Raw genomic sequence first — 21,556 nt, 5'->3', positions numbered from 1 at the left:
TTTGTGTTTGCCTATTTAAGCATGCCTCTTTCTTTCAGTTGTGTTCAGTCTTGATCCTACTATGCATGTGTTATCCTCGCCAAGAAAGCTAAGTCTGTTGTGTTTTTGGATTTGCCTTTTGCTCATCTTTTGTTTCTTGTATTTTTTCTGTGGAAGCACAGCTTCCATTTTGTTGTACTTTTGAACTTGGACTCCTCAGTAAAGCACTTTTTGTTCAGTCATCCTTGGGTCTATCTGTTATTTGTCATCCACCATAGCTCAGTGGTAAAAGAGGCAGTTCAGTTGACCCAAGTTCGATTCCAGCCTCAGACACCCATCACACAAACGCGACAAGCAATTTGTCTGTCTACATCAGACGCGACATGGCTATGCAACGCGACGAAATCAATCAAATATCACAGCCAGTCAGTGCACTGCACTCCCAGCTAGGGATGTAACGATTAACCGCGAGCCGGTTGAAAAAAAATTCAAATATGTGACGATTCAAATCAGTTGAGATTATTATAGTGTTATATTTCAATTTCACAAAGAAATGTGCAGCATTTTGTCCAAGCAATAATAAAAGGACACATTTAATTTATAATTTGTCTTAAATCTAATTTTGTTAAAAAAATAAAAAAAAATCGTGAATCGAATGGAATCGTGAGTTGAGTGAATCGTTACATCCCTACTCCCAACGAAAAGGATAAGGATAAGTTTATAATCTAATTCATAAATATTAAACCTTTTGGTCACACTTTATTTTAAGGTCCGATTCTCGCTATTAACAAACCATCAGCTTCAACTTTTGCCTCAGTAAACTACTAAATTGCTGCTTGTTAACAGTTATTAAGGTTAAGGTATTGGGTAGGAGTAGGGATGTAGAATATGGTCGTGTAGAATATGTGCTTTATAAGTACTAATAAACAGCCAATATGTTAATAATAGGCATGCTTATAAGCAACTAGTTAATAGTGAAAATAGGTCTTTATACTAAAGTGGTACCACTCTTTTTAACATTATTAAAAGTGCATACTGAGGAGTGACTGATACCATCTTTGTTAAGGAATACACTTGTTGGTTCACATTGAGTTCATAGTTTTAATTATGTTTGCTTAAATTCGAAACTATCTATTGTTGCTTTCAGAATGGCTATAAAGGTCACGCAAAATGATATCCAAACTCACATTTGACACGTTAACATTGAATAAAGCACATAATCAGTACCTGAGATTATCATTTTCGTATAGTCTGTATATTTTTTTTCTAGCCACGACCTTGCAGAAAATAGAAACCAATTCTAAAATAGAATCCTGTCACTTGTCACGTGTCGAAGTCATGGCTGGTTAGTACAAAAACTCAGATTAACATGGAAAAGATAGCTTTTATCGCCTTTTATCTACCATTATGTGTGGTTAGGACACGGTGTTAAATATTGTTATTGTTACTGCTCAGGAAAATGGTTACGTTTGACAGGGTACTTTTGACACACTATGCTTGACACGCTATGTGGAGTAAATTTTCACAATTGAACAACTGTTCAAAATAAATTGGGATCAGTAAGTTTTTTTAGTTTTTTTTTTAAGTAAAAGAATATATTTTATAAGTAAAAGAATATATTTTAAAATAAATTAATACCTTTATTTAGCACAAAATAAATTATATGCTGTTCTTTTTACTTTATATTAATCAAAGAATCCTGAAAAAATGTAAAAAAAAATTAAATTTTAAAATATTTTAAAATAGAACACTTTTATTTTAAATTGTAATAATATTTCACACTATTATTTAATTTATTTTTATTGCTGTATTTACTGTAAAACAGTCTTACCGACCCCAATCGATTCATCAGTTTCAATTAATTGATTCTTCAGAATTTTTTATTCTGATTGGCATTCTTAGATTTTTATATATTTACTTTGTGACATTAATGTAATTGGACTTTAACCTTTATAACTGGACCGAAATCTTTATACTTACTGAGCTTGCAGCCTTTTCTGAGAGTCTGGAGTTGCCAATCTTGTTTACACCTGTTTAACGATCATTGAGTTTGGGTTACAAATGGATGATCAACTCAGTTTCAGAACCCAGCAGAAGCACAAAAAGAGCTCCATCTCCCTGTTAAATTAGTCTGGCCCGGCGGCTGTGTTTCCAGCCAAGAGTGAATGGAGTGATTGATTGAGCCTGGTGTGAGCTGAGGTGAGGGAAACAGGAAGCAGTCCATGCAGATAACACTGGTGGAGCAAACTCTATTGGCCCTAGAGTTTAATGAGGCATTGACTTCATACTGCAAATCACCACAGACCCCCGGAAGGCCAGGTGAGGCGTGCACACGTGTGTCTTTTGCCCATGTTTCTTATGCACCTGCATCAATCCCAGCATTCCCGGTTCAACGGCATTTCACAAGTACCAGCTGTACGGTGTGTGTCAGAGACCACTCACCATCTGTCATAATGTCTGTCCATCACAGCAATGATGGGTTTTTTTTCTTCTGTTGTTTGTTCATTTTTCTTGTCGTTCATACTCGTTCTCTCTGTCTGGCTGCTGCTTGGCATCTCTTCAGTCACTCGGGGAGGTTGGCTTCCTGCCTGCAGTCTCCATGTGTGGGTCCCTCCTGTAACTGTCAGCCCTGTCGGCTGAGGCTGAAATGTGCTGGTCTTTATTCTCGGCTCCATAGTGGAATAGCAGGAGTCTTTGCTACTAATTAAGTGTGGTGGAGATGAAAGTCTTTGAGCTGATGGGACTGTCTGCTCGAACTGTGGATACATTTTATCCTTTGCTCATTTTGGGATTGTTTCGTTGAAATCTGTGGAGACGAGGGGTAAATCAGTATCATAGATTTATCCCACATTGATTTGTTTTTGTTATACAAAAAGTTTAGTCAGTATTTGTTCATGCAATAGATATTAATTCAGAGTGAAATTACATAATTTTAGTCAACAAAAGTAAGTTGACAGTTTTAAGAGCCTGTTTAACACACTTTATTATTATTATTTTTTGTCTTATTGTTTTGTGATTTATTTGAACATTCTGAATCTATTGTGTGTACTTGTTTGTATTAATATCTTTTTTGTATGTTTTAATTGGAGTCATTTAAACAACATCATGTTGTGTCCTTTTTTGCTTTACAAAAACCAAAAACCCTTTGTCAACAAATATTTTTTGTCTTACAATAAATGTCCTTTACATTTAATTTTTTTAAATTACATTTAATCCTATTTTTAAAATATTTCCTTTTTGTCATGTGCATACACTTAAAAAGAAATGGTGTATAATTCATGCCAACAAATAATACCTTAGTCAATGAAAAGATGTCAAACTGTCAAAAAGACCAAACTTTGACCAGATTTTCATTTTTGAGATGTTCTGAACATAGTATTAAAAACGTAACAGCATAAACAAGATACAACACGAGTCTGAAGTAATAGCATATATTATTTAGTAAATATTGAGTAAACTTTTCAGAAGTTACAGCTTTAGAGAATGTTATTAACTTTCAGTTTTAAAGCTTGTTTAATGCTCGTTATTTGTATTTATTATTATACAATTGATTTCTGAAGCAGTTCTATCTACATTTTTGTATTGTTAATGTCTTTTTCTCTTGGTATTTTTATCAACAGTATCTTTTAGTTGGAATAAATTATATTTTAAATAGCATGTGCCTCTTTCCATTTCGTGAAATCCAGAACCCTTTTTCAACAAAGATTTTCATCAATAATTTCATTGACGAGATTTACTCTGCCACAGTAAAGCACATTTTCTATTTTAATGTAAAGCTTGGGATGCAGTCACACATCAAGCATTTGCACAGAGCTCTATCACACAGCACATTTTACACGTATTTCCCCTGGAGCTGCCTTGCGGAATCAAGCTTGTTTTAAGTAATTAGGCTCTTGCATATATGACGACAGCAGCCAACAGTGTGTCATCTGCTGAAATAGTGTTTCAACTCAGTGATTGTGAAGTTCCAATGAATTTCAAACAGTTGCAGCATCCATCTGCAATTCATCTCTCTGCAGGTTAATGAAGTAAATTGGGGAAACTATTGTTCTGTCATGAGAGACAGTGTGTGTTTGTGTGGTTCGGTTTCTGCATACGTGCGTGTACCCATGCATACGTGTGTGCGCTGTAGTCACAAGCTTGTGTGTATGTATGCCTCTAGTGCACTTTTTAGCTCTACACTGTGTTTGGATTGTCTTGCTTCCCTCTGTGCATGCAGATGTGGGCATTTGCACGCACATCAGCGCTTGAGAATGGCAGTCCAGCAGCCCCTAGAGCTCCATGCATGCTCCCAAAGAGCCAAGTGTTAATCATTTTGAGCGTGTTGTGTCTTTACACATGGAGGGAATTAGTACTCGTATCTGTGGGCTAGACTGTAAAGTACTCTTCAAATCTCAAGCACTGTAATTACTGTTGTCTGCATGTTATAAGCAGCCGTCATACAGCTGTTCAGAGATTCAGTTCTGTGTTGGATTCTGTAGCTGTGCTGATGTTCAAACAGTAGAGAGAATGGCACTAGCAATGGCGAGGTCATAGGTTCAATTCCCATGGAATGCATGAAATGGTTTAAAAAAATAACTTTGCAGTTAACTTTTTAAAATTCACTTTGGATAAAAAGATTTGCCGAATGCATACATGTAAATGTGGTAGATTTGTAAAAAGGATGGTTGCCTTTTTTTGGTGTGTGCTATTTATGTATAAGGCAGCCTTTTAAGAACAAAATAGATCTATTTAAACAAAAATGTCCTTGATTCAAAAGGCTTACTTGACCATGTTTACATCCTTTTTACTCAACTTTGAAACTGCAAGCCTTTTATATTTAAACTGATTTAATTCTGTGCTGGTTATGCTGGATCTAAAAATGTTTGTGGTATTATTTATTTATTTAATCTGTAGTCTCTCTTACATGCAGTTATTGGCTAATGTTAAGAGTCATCCATGGACAAAGATTTCTTGGAATTCATTTGGAATTTATGGATGGATGGTTGGATGGGTAACAATGGATGGATGGATGGATGGATGATATTGAATGGTGAATGAATGGATGGATGAAACATTAAAATTATGGATAGATGGATGAATGGATGGATGACACATTAAAACGATGGTGGATTGATGGATGGATGGATGAATGGATGGATTACACATTAAATCGATGGAAGGATGGATGGATGGAATGTTAAAATGATGGATGGATGGATGGATGGATGATAGAATGGTAGAACAACGGGTTGGTGGATGGATGGATGGATGGATGGACAGAACATAGATAGATAGATAGATAGATAGATAGATAGATAGAATCTTCTTATTAACATAATGTTTCACTTATTATTTTTAATATGTTAAAATGAAGACATAATGAATGTAAATGGTGTGCTTTCCCTGTCTTTTATGTGTTTGCAGATGGGACGCCTTACACATGGTGGGTCGGCCGCGGTAACGAGAAGCACTTTTACTGGGGCGGCTCTGTGCCGGGCATTCAGAAATGTGCATGTGGCATTGAGCGCAACTGCACCGACTCCAAATACTACTGCAACTGTGACGCCGACCAGAAGCAGTGGTAAGCCACACATTACCTGATTAGCAATATGCCGTTTCCATGGCGATCATCAAAGCCAGTAGCTAATTATGAGCTTGGACTAAGTTGCTATTTGCGAGTTACTGACCTTCTCAGCCCACCTATCAAACTTATGAGAGACAAGCATGTCATGTTCCCATCTGCCTTATTGTCTCTGTGTATTCATTAAACACCGGTGTCTGCTGCGTGACGCAGTTGTCTCGACCTCAGCACTTGTGCAAATGGCAAACAGATTGTGCTGATAAAGAAGTTTAAGTAGAGCCAACCCTGATATTTCTATCAACAAAAGCTCAGGCTGGTGTGTTCGGTGGCTTTATTACTAAAGAGAGCTGTGGGCGATATTGCAGAGGAGGGGAACGAGGTGATTCGTCAGACACTCTGATAGAATTGTCTGTAATGCATGTGTGTGTGTATTGCTTTGAGACACATTCATTTACATCCTTTGTAATGGGTCTTTATACAGTAGCTGGTAATGCCAGTCAGCTGTTAAAGAGCAGAGAGATAAACAATCCACCTTAACACCACAAACTCCATCTTAGATTTGAAAAGAGAAGAAGAGAGAAAGTCTGCTAGTATTACCATTATCACAGCATTTTCATCTGGGCACAGTTGTTTTTTGAACCAATCAGCTGAGCAATACAATTTCAGATACAAGTAAACACTGCATCTGCAATATCATAACATCACAACAAAACTGATTGGCTAATGGCACCACAAGAATGCCCAAAGGCCCAAACACTAAAGTTGTAACCATTGTTGTTAACTGAAACTTAAACTATTAAAAATAATTTTTCGGTAACAAAGCTAAAATATATATATATATATATATATATATATACACACACAGTATATAAATATTAAAACTTGGCAACTAACTGAAATAACGTTGAAGTTCCAAAACAAAAACTGAAATGAAAATGGATTAAAGCTATATAGAAATATTATATAGCTATTCTATTATATAGAAGTCATAAAAAAGACAAAACCACATAAAATTAATAAAACTTTAAAATGAAATCTTTAACCATAAAAATAAAAGCTAATTCAAAATATTAATAAATGCTATAGTAGTAGATAAATAATTCTAAAATAACACTGTTGTAAGGTAAATAAAGTAGTCAAGGGAAATAGTCTATTTCATGTTTCTATGAGCCATACAAAACAAAATTAGGCACCAGTGAAACATCTACTATACTATAATGAAACATTAGCAATGTGTAAAATGAATTAAACAGAATACACGTTTTTGCCCACTGTGTGTCTAATCTGAATCAGAATAAGAAACATCTTTACTGCAAAGTACCAACAATGACAGTAAAAATACAATAAATAAATAATATTAATAAGAAACATTAGCTGGATTTCCATTATCCGTAAGTGCGAATTGAAAATACGCCTAATAGAAACATGTAAGTTGCGCAAAAAAAATCCCAAAAAAAAAAAAAAAAAAAAAAAAAAAAATTCATGAGGTGGTTTTTCAGGCAATTCGAAAAAGAGGAATATTTTGCAAAACTGCAATGGAAACTGTTTTTCTTATTTACAGGTCACCTAGTGTATGTAAAGTTACTTGAACATTCTTTAAAGATGGCACAGTGTGTTTGGACAGAAGATGAGACAGAGTTCTTTATTAAATTCATAAAATATAAAAGAATTATTAATACTGGATTCTAAACAACAACAAAAAAAATCCATAAGTCATCAAGACCTTGAAGCAGATATGAGGGAGAAGGGCTTCTAGAAGCCGTGGAAAATATTATGCTCCAAATGGAAAGCTCTCCAAAGCCCTGTTCACACCAAGAAGGATAACTATAAAGATAAAGATATTAGCGTCCACACCAGCGAACGATATTGTCTGTTTATTCTAAATGCTCACTCGTCTGCCGCTTTAAATTCTCGAGCTTGATATAGCAGGGTTGATTCTGATTGGCTGTCAATGTTTTTATTATTCGTCAGCTGGAAAAAATTGTTCTTAAAGTGATTCCAATTATATCGTTTCTCTGTGCCTTTAAAAAGTAATCACTGAATCTACTTAAGAAAAGCGAGTAAATAAATCTCTAAGTTGGCTGAACTTGTCAAATTGAGTTACCAACACTCAAGTTTTCTGGTAACCTATACTTATACACAAGTTACCTATACAAAGTTACAGTAAGTTTTATTAACTCAAAAATGATTAACTAATTTGCCTGAGAAATTTGAGGCAATCAGTTTCCACAGGTTTTCCAAGTAAGTTCAACTCGTTACTTTTTACAGTGTAGCTGTGGTGTGGACTCTGTTATTCTACAATATTGAGAATGGTTTTTAGAACTATATCTTTATCGTTACCTTTATAGTTATCAACCTTGGTGTGAACAGGCCTTAACAGAAGTATCTTTTGGAAAAGAGAAACCTCTGCAAAAGTGGTGCTGGTGGAAAAGGGAAAATAATATTCATGTATTTCAACCTACTTGGCCAGATACTTTCAAATAGTCGCATAACATCAGTTAATGGAAACGTCATCCTTTCACAATATTTTCTTATCAACATTTAGAAAATATTGTGCAAATCTGTAATGGAAACCAGGCTATTGTAATGTAAAATAAAGTAAAAAGAGTTATGAGAAAGTTATGGAATAAGAAGCAAAAGAAAAAAATACACTCAAATATATATATAATATATTTTAGTACACACGAAAAATAGGAAAATAAAAAATAGACATTAACTCTACATTAGTGCAGGAATTATCTAGGCCATGCTAACAAGCTAATCCATTAGTGCTCACATGTACTGTAGTACTGAATCATTCATACTGAAAAGTATTGATATAAATAGTTTAGTGTAATTAAAAATGAATTGTTCTGCCCAATGTTTGCTTGTCCTGTACATTTTTATACATATCAGAGTATTGCACTATTAGCTTAGCAACATGCTAATGTCAGACTGTACTGAAATCAATTAAGCTGTGTTCTCTCTTGCAAGCACTATTTCTGTGGCATGTGGAGTTGTTGCCTATGTAAAGCATGTCAAATTGATCACTTAAAAGGGTCTGTGCGAGTTAGATTGCAGCCTTATTTTGTATTTCACTGCGTTTCCTTTCCGTTGTTTTTCTTTGTAAACATGCTCTAGACAAATGTGTTTGACCAATGCGCTTTTGTTTGCAGCATCTCTAACATGACACAGTGGTTCGACAGCCCTGCAAAAACACATTCTGTGTGAATGGCCCCTTAGGCAGCTCACTTGGTTTTGGAACAGCTATATAGACTATTATATTTGCAAGCATTGGCGCTCCACAGGAAGTGTATTGGATGGATTGGTGGAAAGTAATAACCAAACAGACTTTATGTGCCCCTGGGTAACTCTGTGTTTGTGTTTGTATAAAGTACATTGTGTTTGTTTGCACAAGTTTCATTATGCTAAGAGCTTGTAAATTATCTTTTAATACTATATTCTTAAGGTAAACATAGCCTCAGTCAGTGAGTTGTATCTTATTAGCATATTAGCATTTGTATTTTCCTGATGGATTTTCTCATCATCTTCTTGTTTTGGATACATTTTGTGAATATTTATACAGCTAGGCTGTTGGAACGAGAGAATTTTGCTGCTTCTGTTGCTGGTTTAGCTGAACACAGTAATATGTGTTAATGGCCCATGCACAGATGGACAGCGGGTTATTGCGATGCACTCGCCACTTGTCATAAACCCCAAGCAAACTGAACCACCATGCATAATGGATACAAATTAGGACATTGGATTTCAAAGCAGCACGTTTCATTCCCAACCACATTGTTGATGGTGTTTTTTTTTCCTCTACAGGTTTACGATATATAATTGTTATTTAAATGGCTTTTGCAGTTGCATTGGCACCGTGATAGATGGTGGCATTAAAATAACACGCACATAGTGCATGTACCTGTGAGGTTTATGTATGTCTGCGTCGCAAAATACATGGAGTGAGTCTCTCCACTGATTAAACAAATTGTATTGCTGTAATTAAACAGCTAGTCATCAGTGTCAAAGGGCTGCTTTTGAGAGAAAACAAACATTTTGCGTATTAAAGCTTTAATGACTTCATAAGATCTTGTCAACAAGGAGAGTTAAGATTCTTAAGGTTTAGTACTATGATACAGAAAAAAAAAATTTTTTTTTAAATGTTTTTTCCTCACAATGTATTCTGAATTATATTGTTTGGTAGGAGGGACGATTCTGGGCTTCTGGTTTATAAAGACCACTTACCGGTCAGCCAAGTGGCTGTCGGGGACACAAATCGACCCGGCTCGGAGGCCAAGCTGACTGTGGGACCTCTCCGTTGCTATGGAGACCGTGAGTCTATTTCTTTCTCCTTAAATAATATCTAGCTTTGGCTCACAAAAATACAGCTTTTGGATTAATAACGAATAACTGCACATAGACATCTAATTATGTGGTTTTAATGCTTTATTAAATTATGTAAACAGTTAAATGTTGTTTGCATATTATTCTGAGTGAGCACTGTTGTTGTTTTTTGTCCTTTGCAATATGTGAAAGCAGCTTTCTTCTTCTGGTATAGTTACTGTGTACAAGGCTATGAATCTTTGATGTCTTCACATGGTAGCCTTGCAATTAAAAATCTTCCACTCTTGAAATATGTTCTTATAATCTGTATTGCCAAAGGATTTGTTTTAATGGCATCTTCTTTAAATAGACATTTAGCATTTTTCAAGGTCAGCCCATTGTCTGCAGCACTCTGAAAGAGGACATAGGACGTAACTGTCCCGAAGCTGTGATCGCCAATCAAACTTTTCAATCATCATTACATCCCATAGAGGCCCCCTGCCACTCATTTTTAAAAATTGGTGTCAACAGCCAGCTTGCCATATCTTCATAAAAATTATCAGTTTTTTTCCCTCTGAGTAATTGTGAGGAAGGCGAATGAGAAAACTTGTTTTGTTTTTTTGTGAATCAGATGCAATTATAAATGCCCAAGTTTCACCAGAGCGAAACAGAGAACCCAAGGGTAAAATACAGAGCCATCCCCCACCATCATCACCATGTGCAATTATGCATTTTTATGCCTCATTATTCCTGTTAATTGCATCTGGCTTATTACTTAGATCAGGTGCATTCGATTACACTCACCTGTTAGACAAGAGCGTCAACAGCTGTTTTTTTCCTCCTTTTTTCCTGTTGTTCCCACACACCTGTGACTGGAAGCTATTTGTCCTATTATTCCGTTTTCTTGCAATTTAGGGCATGTAATACTTTGTTTTCATCAGGTTCTTCCAACTACTGGACATATAGACATAGTTGGATATATAAGCCAGTAAAGTACATGATCAGAGATTGTCAGTACATCTCAAATTTGTCTGCTTAGCCTGAGCAAACTGAAATTATTGAGATCACTTTTGTGCCCTTGATCGAGGCATTTATGCCCAAATGACATCAAGAGAGCAGTGCCGGTAATAAGGGTACTACAAATAATCAGATGAAATTCTCTGCTAAATAACAATTTTCCCTATGTGTTTTATTTCAATTGCACAGTTATCTGTGCTAATCAGCAGCCACAAACTGCACGGAGCCACTTAGAAAATACTGCACCTCCTGGTCTGGAAACATAATCATTGCTCGTCAGGGGGTCCCACGAATCAGGGCTGAGTCTGCTATTATTTATTCATTTCTTCATATATTCAGGGCTTTAGTAGGAAGGGAGCAGAGCAGTAGTGCATTAATGCAGAAAGCCAGCCTCACTATGGTAATGCTGCATATAAATGTTGCTCTTAGCCACCTGCATGTGCACAAGAAGAAAGTTATAGGCCTCTGGACAGTCTGCACCTCACCCATGAGGCCCCTCTGGGCTTGCATTTATGCTGCACAGCGTAATGGTTGTCTCACCGCTGTTGGGTTTCTGCTCAAGTCTGCAAATGCCTTCTAGCATGGGTCCAGCAATCCCCTAAAGACTTGTTTGTTTTTGCACTCATTATTTATTTACTGCGAAGTCTCAAAATTAGGTAATTGGATGCACAGACTGAATGCCAATGTGTTTAGGAGCCTTAATGTGAAAATAATATGAGAAACCACTGCTGCTTTATAGCAGTCCAGTTCTATTAGGTTCAGAAATCAAACTTGAGATAATTTCAGATACTCTTCCACTAAAAATCTTTGCTTGCCCCTAATGGACTCCTGTATATTTCCTGTAAGAATACAAACCACATCCACATTTCCCGCAAGCGGGTCTGTAAGATTCATAAGATTCAATAACATTATGCTATTTCTGTCAGGACCACTATCAGTATCAGTGTGAACTGACCACCACACAGAATATGAAGAATATCATAAACTTTAGGAGTTAGTTTAAGGCCTCGTCCACACGGAGACGCGTTTAGCTGTATACGCATACATTTTGTATCGTATAGGTGTTTCGTCCACACGGATCTGGCGTTTTGGGAGAGTGAAACCCATATTTTTTTAAACCGGGTCCCAGAGTGGATAAATCTGAAAACGCCGCCCTTGCGTTTTCGTGTGGACAGCGAATCCGTATATTTTCTGAAACGATGACGTCATCAGCCCACATCTTGCCCCTAGTCAGACACTGCTACGTCACGTAACAGCAAAAACAACATGAACAAACACTGAACGATTGTCTTTTTATTAACTAATATTAACACAGATTAATAAATGTATTGTTCCATGTTCGTTTGTATACCGCGCGCAAGATTTATGCGCATAGTCCAAGTCTTCTTCTCCGTTTTTAGTGTATCTCTGTAGCAGAATTACAGCGCCACATACTGGTCTGGCATGTATACTTTATGTTTGTAATATACAGCATTTTCAGAACAAAAATGCAAAAATTTTACTGCAAAATTCGGAATGGTCCATGCTCATAATGGCTGACATAGGAAAATTGGGCATTGTTTGATTCGGTATGGCACTCCGAATCTAACGAGATCAGTCTTATGGTCAAACTGTTCAGAAATTATATACAAATATTAACTTTTTTATATCCTTTGACCAGGTGGCACTGTGCCGAAACTACTCATGTGCCCTCAGGTCATGCTTGGTATAACACGCTCCAAGTGTGGTCAGAATCCTCTAGAGGGTTGGGAAAAAATTGTCTATTTTTGTGCGAATTTTGTCAAATTCATTAATGCACTTTATGAGAATGGTTTGGTCTATCAGAAATCTCTTGATAACTTTTTGCCAGCATTGTCTTTGGTGAAAATAAGACAAACCATCTAATAAATTTTGCTTCCAGACCTTACGCTTCAAAAGTTATTAGCAGAAATATGAGTGCAGATTTGGCCTATTGGTGGCACTAGAGAGTTAACGACTCCAAATTTGCTATGGTTAATATTGAGACTGTCTTCTATCTGTGTGCCAAATTTCATAACTTTCCCGCAAGCAGCTCTATGGGCTGCTGTAGACTTCCAGAGCGGAAGAAGAAGAAAATGTATACAGTAGGTGCCTAAGCACCTTCGGTGCTTGGCCCCTAATTACTGTTTTTACTGTATTTTTTGACCAAATAAATGCAGTGTTGATGAACATAAGAGGCTTTTTTTCTAACAGTGAAGAGGTTAATAATCTGAATGACTTGTTAGTGGCTAGTTTTATTGCTGTTTTAGCAGTATCTGGTGTGTCCTTTTAGGTGTGCATATATTATATTATGCTTTCTTTGCAGTGGTTGTTGGCATAGTTGGTTAATTAGTAGTGGGAGTAATTTGTATTCTCGCAGACAGATGCACTTCAGTAGAAGCAGCTGGCATTTAATGGCAAAGTGTTTAATTTCTGCACAACCAGTGACAACAAACAGAATTGGCTACAAACTGACGCCATCGAACTAAGCTGGAAATTGGCATATCGGACTGTTCACATAAAAATATAATGTTAGTTTGGAAAATGTTATGTTTTGAAAAAGAAATCATAATTTTTTCCATGTATAAATAATCTAATCAAGATTAATAAAAGGGTTCTACTGTTGTGATTAGAAATGTGTCCAGTCGTTTTTGTACTTGCTTAAATGCTCAAGAGAAGCGCTGGATTCAGTGAGTAGTTTAGTTAGTAGTTTAGTGCCCTCAAAACTTCAACAAAAAAAAAAGGAAGATGGGTTTCTCATTTACTCAAATCAATTAATCTCCGTTGCTGTGCCACGGCGTAGGACATACGCCATCATCTTCAGACAGGTTGCATAATTAATACTCATTAATATCCGAGAGAAGGAATAAAGATAACAAACAAAATGATGATTTAATGATGCATCTTGCCAGGCTATGATGTGCTGTGACTTCAGACCACTGGCTGCTTTGCAAATTAATTGAGATAGATAACCTGTCAGTATTAAAGGAATATGATACCCCCGCCTAACGAAGCAGTTGCTAGAAATTATAAATTAGTGTGCCACGTGCAATGTGACGGCAATTCCGTGATATGTGAAAAATATTGCATACATCTCATTACGATGCATTAGACATTTTACATCTGAGTAGTTTTCCTGTTTGATTGATAAGACTTATGTTCAGAATGGAATTATGGGACTCATGAATAACTACAAGACATTTCATGGCTAAGTGAACGACATCGCTGATAGGAAGTTCCATCTTCATTGCAAAAATATTGTATTAGCTGCAGTTAAAACCTAACCTTGGGGTCAGACTGGAATCCTATACTTTGGTCATGCTCCAACTGTGGCCAAATTGGATGATATTTGCATGGTCACAGTTTAAAATTAGAGTTTAACATCGTGCAACTGGGGCCGTAGTCTATGAGTAGTTTTAATGATTAAGTCATTCAATTTAAAAATGATAAAAATTACGAAATGATGCTCTGAATAACTTGAGTTTGACTCAGTTTATCTTTCCAAAATGTCCTGTAATATCCTGCAAGCATACGGTTAAGATCCCTGACATTTTTCGACATATTGTCTGGGTGCAGTTATAGAAAATGGCTTAATTATGAAATAGAAATACTTACCGGGGAAAAAATCATTTGAACTGTTATGTCCCCTCAATTCCCAGCTCCCTGAGCCCAAAATAACATGAAATAAGCTGAAGTCACAAACTCTCACATTGCTAGCTTAGTATTTAACCAGAGATGATGCAAACAGGAGAGCTGCAGGTATACGATTCATCAAAAATAGCATTGATTCCAACTAGATCGACCAGTAAATTATCATCAGCGATGAGGATGTTCAGTGTTGCTTAGTTACTGAATCACTGAGCCATGGTGATGCTCTCATGCCGTTTCTCATGCGTTCGTGATTGGCTTACACCTGGAGACTAATGAAGGACTAATTCTGGATGTGATGTGTGTCGTATGCCCAAATTGCCAGAAAGTATCCTCACCTGATTGCATTAGATCAGTTGAAGTCAAGAAGTAGCATTTCACCTCTGCATTCAGTCTTTTCTGAGGTGATGTCACTTTTATAATGCTTATGAAATCTATTAATATCACCCTGAGCATCAGGTCTATTAGACACTGAAAGTGAATAACATGTATAATAAAAGGTCTTTTTGTCTCCAGCTAAAAGGAAACCTGCTGTTTGTGTCATTATCAGGAAGTATACGCAAATGAAATCTGCAAGTAGCAGGTGAGCATGTCTTTATTGTGCATCAGCCTGAATTACCTTTACTTAATATCACAATGAAGACTGTTGTTTGCAGGTTTTGTACAGTAGGCAAGAGAAAACGGGGTTAGTTGTCACATTTTACTCCAGTGAATATTTCTCAGATAAGTTTATTTTCAAAAGGCAGGTTCTTTTTTAGGTTTTCTTTCATATTTCCACCACTAACGTCCAGAAAAAAATACTTATATATATTATATATTATATATTTTATTTTATTTTATTCTATTTTAAGAAATAATACTTTTCAGCAAAGATGCATTAAATTGATTAAAAGTGACAGTAAAGATTTTTACATCGTTATTATTTCAAATAAATGCTGCTCTTTTGAACTTACTATTCATCAAATAATCCAGAATCTATCATGGTTTCCTCCAAAAAATATTATTGTGAAATATTAATACAATTTAAAATAACTGTTTTCTATTTTAATATATTTTAAAATGCTATTCCTGTGATGTAAATCTGAATTTTTGACCAAATAAATGCAGCCTTGATACTGACAGCATATGAGACTTTTCAAAAAATGTTATTGGCATTTTATAGGCTTTTCAACAAAATTTGAAGAGAAAAACTATTATGAAATAACAAAATAATTCCTGAAAGAGCTAACATGTAAATAGTAACATGGAAAAATATCTAACTATTTTCTGGCCAACTGTAATTCCATTAATAAACTGTACTAGATATGAAAGACCAAAAGAAATGTGACCCAGACCTTAAGAAGTACTGTCTCTCCTTCAGTACATATATGATATATATCTATAAAATAATAAATTACTGAGATGCATTGCTTCTGACAACCGGTCCCATCTCCTCTATTTATTTTGTTACCATTAGACTAATTATGACTCAGATCAGCAGTCCTGCTTTTAAAATTAATGTGATATTTACTTTCCTTAATCCTTCCTTTTTTTTTTCAATCATCCTATTTATTTTGCATTTAGAATGACGAATGATTTCCATTATAGGCCTGGTTTGCAGACTGTGAATGTTCCCTGCTAGATGAAAAGAACTCATCTGTGCCATACAATTTTAAAGCATCTCTTCAGAGCTGTTGACACAGAAAAGTTTCAGTAGGTGCTTGCTAACAACTCAGAAGTACACCTGACATTTGACATCATCCTTTGTGATAACAAATGACAGCTTCGCAATTTATGAGAAAAAGTTCATCTCATTCATAAGGTGTAATCAGCAGGGGTTCATCTCCACTTTAGAAAATAGACAAGAAAATACTTCTGTTCTTTGGGCACTCATAGCACTGCCAAAGTTTGCCAATCAAACCGTTTTTTGCGGTAGTTTACAAACAATTTTTATTCACATTAATGAGCTCACGGGGTAATTTAGATTACAACTGGTTGCTGTCCGCCTGCCCTAGACCCAAACAAAGGTTAACTATCATAGTTAATGAGATGAGTGGAAAAATCTGACACTGTTCTGCTCAATTCATCACCGTGCCACGAGTAAACACTTTTTAATGACCTCTGATCCAGCCGTCTATTGTAAAGGTGCCATCTGGTGGACTGGCAGCACCACATATCCTGTCAAATAATAGATGAGCAGCAAAATTAATTCTGGGGTTTAGCTGGATTTGAACGTTGTATACGTTCTGCTTCTGAGATTATCTTATAAGGGCTTTAAAGTGTTTCAAATCTTGATTTTCATGCAGCTCAGTCAGACGTGATTAATTTATAATCAAAATATGACATTTATGATTTCACAAACCCTCCAGACTTGTCCAGCTATGTTCTGTTGTCAGTTTTAGGTCAATTTAGTGTGTAAGAACAAATATCAGGAAAAAATATCAGGAACAGGCATGTTTAGCTTGCACAAATCTTCACATTCTAACTTTCTGTCTGTGTGAGAACTTTCTCTAGCACCTCACCTGCTGGGTTTGAAATAAAGGAAAGAGTAATTTTTCTAAACCAAAATGACCTCACACGTCCCAGGATCCTGTCAAAAGGGCATGATTGGATGCTGTTGAAAACCTCTTCACAGAAACACATGGCACCATTCACACCTGCAAAACACATTCTTCCCTTCGCTCACTTCACTGCTGGGTCAGTCCTCAGGGTGAAGCTGTGATTTGGGCTCACCGTGGAGAGCTTGCTTTGATGGGAAAGACTTCAGATTTAGCTGCATTTACAGTCACTATATAGCCTCTGGTTGTTTTACCATTTTTTGATAGCTGTTAAAGATGGTACATCTTTTCTTTCCCCTCTTCCCCTGGTTGAAAATTATAACGAGGAGACATTATAGTTTGCAGAGTCCAAAATAAACTTTTAGCCATATCATTTTTACCTGTCATAAATATTTATTTCTGGCCAAAAAATTATTCGTGTGTGTGTATGTGTGTACTGGTTTATATATCCTGGTGGGGACTTAAACCTGACTACACACAGACTCATGGGGACTTGTGTCACGGTGGGGACCTAAATTGTGGTCCCCACGGGTACAAAAGCTTATAAATCATACAGAATTAAGTTTTTTGAAAATCTAAAAATGCAGAAAGTTTCCTGTGAGGGGTAGGTTTAGGGGTAGGGTTGGTGTAGGGCAATAGAATATACGGTCTGTACAGTAGAAAAACCATTACGCCTATGGAGAGTCCCCACAAGGATAGCAAACCAGACATGTGTGTGTGTGTGTGTGCGCGCATTTTTGTGACATGAGGACACAAATTTGTATAATGACATGGATGGGTATGACATAGCCTAGGTATTACAAGGAGAAGGTGACTTATGAGGACATTACCCCATGTCCCCATTTTTCAAAACGCTTATAAATCATACAGAGTGAGTTTTTTTGAGAAAGTATGCATGCACAAAGTTTCCTGTGAGGGGTAGGTTTAGGTGTAGGGTTGGTGTAGGGCAATAGCACATACAGTTTGTACAGTATAAAAACCATTTACGCCTATGGAATGTCCCCACAATTCACAAAAACAAACGTGTGTGTGTGTGTGTGTGTAATGTTTTTGAAGTCTCTTATGCTCTTATGCTCGCTAAAGCTGCATTTTTTTTATTAAAATTGCAAAAGTAAAATAGCAAAGTAAAATATAAACTATTATTTGAATTTCTGTGTTATATTTGAATATTTTTAAAATGTGATGCAAAGCTGAATTTTCAGCATCATTGCACCAGTCTTTAGTGTCACATGATCCTTCAGATATCATTCTAATATGCTGATTTGTTGCTCAAGAAACATTTTATTATCAATGTTGAAAACGGTTGTGCTGCTTAATATTTCTGTGGAAACCATTATAATTTTTTTTTTTTTTTTGCTGTTGTTGGACCGAGGCTCTGGAATAGTCTTCCCTTTTATCTGAGATCCCTGTCCTCTGTACATGAGTTTAAATCAAAGTTAAAGTCTTATCTTGTGGCCCGAGCATTTAGCAACTCTTAATTATGTTTTATTCTCATTATGTCTTATATCTTTCTTTCTTTTATATCTTGTGTCTTAGTTTTATACTCTGTAAAGCACAGTGGTCAACTCCTGTTGTGTTTATTTGTGCTTATAAATAAATTAAATTAAATGAAATTAATTTTTTAGCATTACATTGTTATTGAAAACCAGGACAATATCACTGAATTTTAAAATTAAACTTATGGAAATTATTGAAACATTATTTTGATTAACTATTAATTATTATATTGTTATTTTAAAATCAAATGTATATTGTGGATATAATTTTTATAGCTATATTGATAAATAGATAAATTATAGTTGAATAAAATATTTAATTGGTTAGAAATTGCTCTTTGTGAGTGTGTTCTCAAGAAAAAAATGTTGATTAATAATTATTATCTTAATAATATCAATATACATGTCAAATATCAATAAACACATGACTGAAAAAGTCATTGGTCAAAAGAGCTATTATAGGAAACTTGTAACAAATTCAGGGTCAGTTGTGGTTTTATTCACTCACCAAAGCCAGTTTTTGGCACAGTTTTTGGTGCTACTGTACTGTAAGTGTTCGTTTTGGACCCTGAAAGTGTGTGTATCTTAAGCTGTTGTTGGTGTGAAATATGTTCGCATAATGTTGATGCCAATGCAGGCCACAGTCAGAAGCTTAGATTTAGTCTCTTTTTGAGTTAAAGGCCTAGGCATTTGATATTGTGAACAAACTAGAAAAAACTATGGTCTCAACACAGGAATATCATGGAGACTGACAGCGCCCAGAGTCAATAACAGGCCTGCTTACTGATCTGTCAGTCAAATGTCAGAGCACCAGCACCATGTAATTCAGTACAACTGATTCTAATGCCTCCTGACCGCCAGGATATGACCTGAGATTGGAAGGTCTGAGCATTTATTCTACATGGAAATCCAGTGTTTGTCCCTTCCTGAGTATAATGTTCAGTTCCTGTAAATGCAGTGTTGTGTTGATGGCTTCAGGTGTGGAGTTGATATATTGAGTTTTTCTTTCTCTGCTACAGGGACGTGTCCAAAACTCCATACACCGTAAACTGTGATTGGCCGTCTCCCAAGTCAGTGGTGGAACTTGCTTGATTTAGCTTCTTTGGTTTAAACTGGAGCAAGTAGCAGTGTAAAGAAATGAAAGTTGGGTAGCAATTTTGTTGATTTGCATGGCCGCATGAGCCTCTGCTGATCCATTAAATACGTTTTTAGATTATTTAAAAAATATATTATTACATGTATTATTTATTATTAAAAAAAGAAGAAAAATAAATTAATGAATGGTAATTTAATGCAATTTAATAAACAAACTAAATTGATAATATATAAACACAGTAAAATATTGTACAGTAGAGTGAATTTATTTTCAGAAGAAAATACCAATACTCACATTTCTTAAATATTTCTCAAATGTGATTTAAAAACAATTCTGTTTATACAATATATGCGAATACAATATTTTTATTATTGTCAGTCGTATGTGCTTTGCCGTATTAATGTTAATAGTTAATTTACATTGATCAAAAATAAAAACTCCTTAATAGTAATAATAATAATAATAATTCATTTTAAATGATATTCAACTATATAAATTCCCTAACAGTAATAATAATAATAATAATAATAGTAATAATTGTTAATTTGAATGAAATCTAACTATAGAAATTCCCGAACAGCAATAACAATAATAATAATTGTTAAATTATATGATAATCAACTATAGAAATTCCCTAACAGTAATAATAATATTAATATAAGAATAATGATTCTTCGCGATGGCGCCGACGCTGATGGCTGCCTCCGTGGCGTGCTCCGTGGCGTGCTCCGCAGTTGTAAATAGTAATAATTGTTAATTTGAATGAAATCTAACTATAGAAATTCCCGAACAGCAATAACAATAATAATAATAGTTAAATTATATGATAATCAACTATAGAAATTCCCTAACAGTAATAATAATAAGAATAATAATATAAGAATAACGATTCTTCGCGATGGCGCCGACGCTGATTGCTGCCTCCGTGGCGTGTTATATCCCTGCAATCAGTTTCACCAGAGACGAATTGCTGGACATTCGGAAGTACACACCACCCGATATTTCACTGGTTTTCGATTATTCTGATGTTTTGCTGGACATTGTAGTCGGGGGAGCTGCGGCGCTGATCAAACGCTGCAGGACGCGCAGACGGGGGAAGCAAGCCGGCGCCCTCGTGAAGCTCAGGCAGCGCGGATTCAGAACGCCGTTGCCTAGCATCCATCTGGCGAACCTCCGCTCTCTACCCAACAAAACGGACAAATAAGGATTTTTCAAACTCTGCTGCTGAAAGACGCCATTCCAGACAGCGCTTGAGTCTCCCAGGCTTTCAGCTGTTCAGAGCGGATCGCGATGCAGAATCAACGGGGAAATCACGCGGTGGCGGGACATGCTTTTACATCAATGAGAGGTGGTGTACAGATGTAACTGTGTTAAAACCTGTCACAGGCAGGAGCTGCTGAAACAGTTCTACTCTGCTATCATTGAATCCATCCTCTGCACTTCAATAACTGTCTGGTTCAGCTCAGCTACCAAATCTGACCTCAGAAGACTACAGAGGGTAGTCCGGACTGCTGAGCGAATCATTGGTACATTGGTACTCCCTTCTCTCCAAGAACTGTACTCATCCAGAGTGAGCAAAAGGACTAGCAAAATCACTCTGGACCCCTCACATCCAGCACACTCCCTCTTTGAACTGTTGCCATCTGGTCGACTCTACAGAGCTCTGAGCACCAGAACGGCCAGACACAGGAACAGTTTCTTCCCTCAGGCAATCCATCTCATGAACACTTGACAATAACTGTGGAACACACACTATTTATTCACTCATACACTTATTTATCTAACACACATACTCATACATATTCAATTTGCACATAATATACCTGTACATACAACTATCTATTGTGTAATATACCTGCACATACAACTGTCAATTTATATATTTTTATTCCTTATTTACTTGTTCTATTTTTTTATT

General features: G+C 36.0%; 1 protein-coding gene across 1 annotated transcript in view; it reads left to right on the top strand.

Annotated features, from left to right (window-relative positions):
• The window catches only part of cntnap2a (contactin associated protein 2a), a 408,589-nt gene that overhangs the window by 280,947 nt on the left and 106,086 nt on the right, over nucleotides 1–21,556 (top strand). Inside the window, exons 14-15 of the mRNA XM_016537023.1 lie at nucleotides 5,386–5,542; nucleotides 9,729–9,856. Coding sequence (XP_016392509.1) covers nucleotides 5,386–5,542; nucleotides 9,729–9,856 — 285 coding nt within the window. The remainder of the gene's footprint in view (nucleotides 1–5,385; nucleotides 5,543–9,728; nucleotides 9,857–21,556) is intronic.

Source organism: Sinocyclocheilus rhinocerous, unplaced genomic scaffold, assembly GCF_001515625.1.
Source record: "Sinocyclocheilus rhinocerous isolate Xijiao unplaced genomic scaffold, SAMN03320098_v1.1 scaffold65, whole genome shotgun sequence".
Classification (NCBI taxonomy): Eukaryota; Metazoa; Chordata; class Actinopteri; order Cypriniformes; family Cyprinidae; genus Sinocyclocheilus; species Sinocyclocheilus rhinocerous.
Note: the sequence above shows the minus strand (reverse complement) of the source record. Positions and strands in the feature narration are given on the sequence as shown.